The sequence below is a fragment of the Priapulus caudatus genome, unplaced genomic scaffold (genome assembly GCF_000485595.1).
Source record: "Priapulus caudatus unplaced genomic scaffold, Priapulus_caudatus-5.0.1 Scaffold770, whole genome shotgun sequence".
Classification (NCBI taxonomy): Eukaryota; Metazoa; Priapulida; class Priapulimorpha; order Priapulimorphida; family Priapulidae; genus Priapulus; species Priapulus caudatus.
The window spans coordinates 21,289-27,755 of NW_014577831.1; the positions used below are offsets into that span (position 1 = coordinate 21,289).

The 6,467-nt window shown below is 45.7% G+C and overlaps 1 protein-coding gene across 1 annotated transcript; it reads left to right on the forward strand.

Moving 5' to 3' along the window:
* The first annotated feature begins 905 nt into the window (after positions 1-905).
* Positions 906-1,730, forward strand: LOC106813423 (cholecystokinin receptor-like). Its single transcript, XM_014817556.1, has one exon. It carries the CDS (start codon positions 906-908, stop codon positions 1,728-1,730), a length of 825 nt encoding a protein of 274 aa, XP_014673042.1.
* The last annotated feature ends 4,737 nt before the right edge of the window (positions 1,731-6,467 follow it).

Consider the following 6,467-nt stretch of genomic DNA (forward strand, 5'->3'; position numbering starts at 1 on the left):
CTCTCTCTCTCTCTCTCTCTCTCTCTCTCTCTCTCTCTCTCTCTCTCTCTCTCTCTCTCTCTCTGTCTGTCTGTCTGTCTGTCTGTCTGTCTGTCTCTCTCTCTCTCTGTCTGTCTGTCTCTCCCCCCCCTTCTCTCTTTCTCTCTCTCTCTCTCTCTATCTCTCTCTTTCTCTCTCTCTCTGTATGTCTGTCTCTCGCGCTCTCTCTTTCTCTCGCGGTCTGTCTGTCTCTCGCTCGCTCTCTCGCTCTCTCTCTCTCTCTCTCTCTCTCTGTCTGTCTGTCTCTCTCTCTCTCTCTCTCTCTCTCTCTCTGTCTGTCTGTCTGTCTGTCTGTCTGTCTGTCTGTATGTTTGTCTTTCTCTCTTTGTCTGTCTGTCTGTCTGTATGTTTGTCTCTCTCTCTCGCGCGCGCGATATTGCAGTACGCAATTTCAAGATAAGAGATGTTTCGGGCGAGCTGGATTTTCTTTAAATGCTCGAGATTGCCGAATACCATTACTGTATGAATAACGAATTAAATAACTTAATTCTACATTATTCACGCGACCTCATTTAAATCCCATCACCTATATAGTCGAAGCCTACGGCCATCATGTCGACTTAGACCTACTTTTGTTTTTAATCCATAAGCTCTGTACTCTTACATATTTTAAACTTGTCGTTATAAAGTCAACGCGGTAGCTATGAGCAGCTTTCCACAAGCCGCAAGCTTACCGTATTTATCATAAGTCGCATGTGATTTCGTGCGTTCTAATAAGTCGAGAGTGAAAAAAAACCACCACCAACAACAGCAACAACAACAATCCGCACTAGCTCACGCCCGCTGCCAATGTTTTTTCTCTCCGCCGCATTTCACTTTTGTCCCCACCCCTACATTTCTGTTTTTTTTCCTTTCTTGCAGGCAAGATGGTTCCGTTCCTCGAGAACACGGTCGCCGCCGGATCCGTTCTCACGATCCTCGCCATCAGCTTCGAGCGCTACTACGCCATCTGCCGGCCGCTTCAGGCGCAGTACACGTGCACGAAGATGCGAACGCTGAAGATCATACTCGTGCAATGGCTGCTGGCGGCTGTCGCCTGCCTGCCGTACGTCGCGATGACCGACTACGGCGACGCGCCGTACGTCGACGGCTCGACGGTGAAGACATGCGGTACAAACATCGACGAATCGTGGGAGAAGGGTTACTTCATCTGGCTGTGGTTTCTCTTCTTCGCGCTGCCTCTCATCGTCCTGCTGGCGCTCTACACACTCATCAGCCGCACACTGATGTGCGACGACGTGATCATCTGCAACAAGAACGATCCGAAGTACGGCGATAACCAGCGCGCGAGAAAGCAGGTCGTCATGATGCTGTTCGCAGTCGTCGTGTTGTTCTTCGTCTGCCTGCTGCCGTTCCGCGTCTTCAGTCTCTGGACGGTGTTCAGCGACACGCAGCAGGTGTACGCGCTCGGCCTGGAGACGTTCATGAACATCATCTACTTCGTTCGCGTCATGTTCTATCTGAACAGCGCCGTCAATCCGATTATCTACAACGTGATGTCGACCAAGTTTCGCAAGGCGTTTCTGCGCGCTCTCGGCTGCCGACGCGTCGACATGCAGCGCAGTTATACGAATCACACGAGCATGTCGCACTACAGTCAGGCGACGAGTCACTACGCGAGCGGTCGCACGAGCTGCGCCTACACGCACTACAACTATCATCGCGGAAACAACGAGACGAGCGTCTTCTAAACCCCCTCCCCCAGGCGCGTGACACGCCCCATCCGCCCGCCCTCTCCCCCGGCGCGTGAATATACCGCCCCCTCCCCCTCCCCGCGGCGCGTAGCACACACCGCGTCTCTCCCTCCCCCGGCGCGTGAGCACCCTCCGCGCGCGTGAACACACCCCATCCGCCCTCCCTCGGCGCGTAAACACATCCCCCACCCGCCCGTCCCTCCCTCGATTGCAATGCGGATGATGTAGGAATGGTTGTTAGTGAACAACGGATGGGCTCGGCGGCGGTGCTATGCAGATAAACAGAGGTTATCGTTACCGTCATCATCATCGTTGTCGTCGTCGTTATCATCAGCAGTAGTAGCAGCACTATCATCATTATTATTATACGCAGCAGCAACAGCAGCAACAACAACAGTAGCAATAACAGCAGCAGCAACAACACCAATAGCAACAACAGCAGCAGCAGCAACAACAACAACCATAGTAGCAACGACGACGGCAACAATAATCAACAGCAGCAGAAGGAACAACAACATCATCATCAACAACAACAACAACATCATCATCATCTTCATCATCATCATCATCAACAACAACAACAGCAACAACAACAACAACATCAGTGACGATGACGACGACGATAACAACAACCGCAGCAGCAGCAACGGCATAGTCATCATCACTGCCATTATATAGTTGTGACGATTATCACTATTACCATCAGCCACTTCATTAAGATCAGTCTTATCATACTCATCATCTTTATCATGTCGAATCAGTTAAGCTATGGTTTCGATATCTCGCAGACTCCGCTCCAAACCGTAACGCCGTTATGAAGGCTTAATTAAAATAAGCAGACTGACTTGTCGGGGTTTCTTTCTAATAACCGTTGCTTTCGTTCAGAAAAAAAAAGTTTATCGCACGAACGCATAAAAGCTTTTGCAGCTCGGCATAATTACCTAGTCTTGAAGAATACAAAAAAACGCGATTGACTGAGAACTCTTTATATATTCTTTTACTTAGTGTTTCTTTTTACTAGATGTGTCTGCTTTTTGCTGAACATCTCATGGGAGGTCATTCACCACATCTCACGCATCTATTCGCCTTGTGCGCATGGTAGAACGCACCGTTTAGCGGTAAGATATTATATGACGCAGAATGACTTGCAAAATCAGATCCAACGACCTATGTGTGTGTGTGTGTGTGTGTGTGTGTGTGTGTGTGTGTGTGTGTGTGTGTGTGTGTGTGTGTTTTTTATTGGCGGGCGGCCTCGGCGATACAGCTGCATGTGATGAATTCTGCCTAGATGTTTGCGAATTTTAACGTGCGAAGTGCAATAGCTTTAAATGTAAAAGCCTCGGTTAATGTGAATCGATATTTTGCATTAGACATTCAGCCAAGCCGACAGCCAGATTTGTTAACTTACTGATTGCCCATCCCACACACACACGCTCGAGCCCGTCCAAAGTCAAAGTCCCGTCCTGTGTCACCCATGCCCGCCGGCTCACACGCCCATAAGCACACATAGACAGGCGCATGCACGAACGCAAAACCTAAATACATATACACAAGCAAATACGCATGCCCGAACGCATACCTCTCACACACAACACACACACACACACACACACCCACACACACATCACACACACACACCACACACACACAACACACACACCACACACACACACACACACACACACACACACACACATACACACACACACCAACACACAGCACACACACACACACACACACACACACACACACACACACGAACACGCACGCACGCACGCACGCACGCACGCACAATAGCCGGATATATCTGGAACGACATCGTCTCCGCATGAGCGTCGCATAGGAACATTCGTATTGCCGATCTGTCTGACCACACACCTCGCTATAGCGCAATAGAGACATTTGACATTGACGATGGGGGCGTGCTCGTGATCTATATAATGTATCCTCCACAACGAACGTGCATGTACATTACACGCATGCGAATTCTTTCTCCCATAAATTATGTGTGATTGGACATAATATAGGATCGAGCTCTAGCCGCATGCCCGCGCGCGAATTTTTTTGCTTTGCTTTAACTCAATAAGCCTTTAAAACAAGGGAACAAACGCCATTTGGAAATATGTGTTATGGTTTATGATCGGTAGATAAGTAAGTTTTCTGATGTATTTTCCATGAAAAACACACATTTTACTCATTAATATAAAATATAATATCACTATAATTACAATTCTCTGTGTAAATGTGTTACTTTCATCGTTAACGTTAATTTATGAGAAGGTCTGGGCCATATGGTCTTGGCTCTCGTAACACTTACTACATACGTACGTATACGTACTCGTACTATAGCAGTACGAGTACTCGTACTATACTACTCGTCGCAGGAGTAAGGAGCGAAGAGCTATAGTACTAGAGCTATACGTACTCGTACTCGTTGACGCTAGACTGAGAAAAAAGTTTTCTGGTGTATTTTTTTGAAAAACTTAAAACACACATTTTACTCATTAATTAAGATAAAATATAATATCACTATAATTGCAATTCTTTGTGTACATGTATTTTCAAATGTAAACAAGTACTAACACATACGTGTCGTTTAATAACAAAGGTTTGTTTACTTTTTGCTTAGTCTAGCGTCAACGAGTAGCTCTAGTACTATAGCTCTTCGCCCCTTCCTCCTGCCTGCGACGGAGCGAAGGGCTACTCTATAGTACGAGTACGTATACGTACGTATGTAGTATTACGAGAGCCCAGACCCTCTCATAACTTAAGATTATGATGAAAATAACACATTTACACAAAGAATTGTAATTATAGTGATATTATATTTTACATTTAACGAGCAGCGGAAATACGGATCGACTTGAAATTTTAGATGAATGATTTAGAGCATTTTCCTTATACGGGTACCGAATTTCAAATGTCCCATCACTCCAGAAGCTGAAAGATCACTCTCTGAAATGAGCCCCCAAAAACACAGAAATCAATGGAAATTAATGTTCGCTTCATGCGGTTAAGCGCAGTGTTAGAACGAGGGTTAGGGTGAATTGTAACCAACAAATCTAAGATATTTTGATACTGTTAGTGTTATAAGTGCCACAAAAGAGTAAAACGAGGATAATTATTTATTTTCTTGTACCAAATGAGTGTAAAATGAGTGTATTTTAATGTCGATATGTACACTATGTATACGGATATGTACATGTTTACATAAAAAACATGTTTAAATGTCATTCGAACATGCATGCATGTGTCTAAAAACCTGCTAGAGTACTTGCATAACTGATTTTCATTAACTTAAAACTCAATTATTCGATTTCTTCGGGAGAACAGCTATCCTTACCAGGCGGCATTAAGGTGTTGAACAACAGTACTACGCACGCTGTTACTGCGCTTACAAAACATACACTTTATTCATGTTAAATAACTACAGATTCGTGCTCTATGCTCCGCTCGAAACTTTTGCCAGCTCTATGATGCGAATTTCTACAGAGTAGGCGGATCCCGTTTCATACACAAAAATAGCCGACCGGCGACCATGGCTACGCTACTAGCTGGAATGGCACAATTACACAACACGAATAATTTTACTTCTAATGCTTTCTAGACGTCCACGAGGCATCTACCTTGCTTGCATAATGCAAATTATTGCACTCTAGTGCCGAATTTCGGCGAAAAAAAATTCCAAAAAAGACCTTTTCTAGAGACGAAATAGTGCAAATTGCGGATGCTTACTGTTGTACACCTCCTGAGTAAAATGTGTAAAATGAGTAAAAATGAGTAAAAATGAGTAAAAATGAGTAAAAATGAGTAAAAATGAGTGTAAAATGAGTAAAATGTGTGTTTTTTTTATAGAAAATACATCAGAAAACGTACTTATCTACCGATCATAAACCAAAAGAAATATTTGCAAATGGCGTTTGTTCTCAGATTGTTTTGAAGGTTTGTTGAGTCAAAGCAAATCAAAGCAGCCAATCAGAGGAGCCCAATGAATATAACGTGTAGGAAAAAAAAATTCGCTGCCCGCGCTGCCAGACCGTATGTGAGCGTGCAGCGCTGGCGGGCTGGCCCTTCCCTCCCACGGGTCTAGCATATATACAGACGTGCAATAATCGTCAATTTTTAATTAGTGTCAGACGTATGAGTAAATTACGGGACGCGATGAAAATAAACGTCCGTTTACGATTTTATAGCCGCATTTCACGCGCGCCCCGTATCGCTCGCGCGAAAATTCGCACTCCCTCGATGGGGAGGGGGAGGGACGCGAGCCGAATTAAGGCGGCGTTAGCTGCGATAGAGACAGACAGACAGACGACAATGCACACGCTGCGAGGGTGCTTAGGACAGATTGACGCGAGAAAATAATAGCGCAGGTTTGCGCGTTGCTGGTGGGTGGTTGGAGAGGACGGTGCGGAGATGAGGTGTGATGCGCTGATGAGGGAAGGAGGGGAGGGGTAAACACTGAACGGTTTTGATGTGAGGATTAGAGAGAGAGGGAGGGGGAATGATGAGAAATCACTGGTGGCAGGTTGCGCTAAATTGGCGTCTCTGCGTGCATGACACGCGCTCGTCATCGTAAATGATCGAGATGTCGAGAGTAATGATAAACGATCTAACGGTTGCTATGCTGTGCTCGGCAGTTAGACGGTGGTGGCGGATGGATGCGTGATCAAAAGAGAATGGATGCGTGGCGCTAAGCAAACTGCAGGCATTAACCTGAGGCGCTAGGCAAGC

Coding starts and splice junctions, on each gene's coding strand:
- LOC106813423 (XM_014817556.1), top strand. CDS start 906: ATGGTTCCGTTCCTCGAGAACACGGTCGCCGCCGGATCCGTTCTCACG.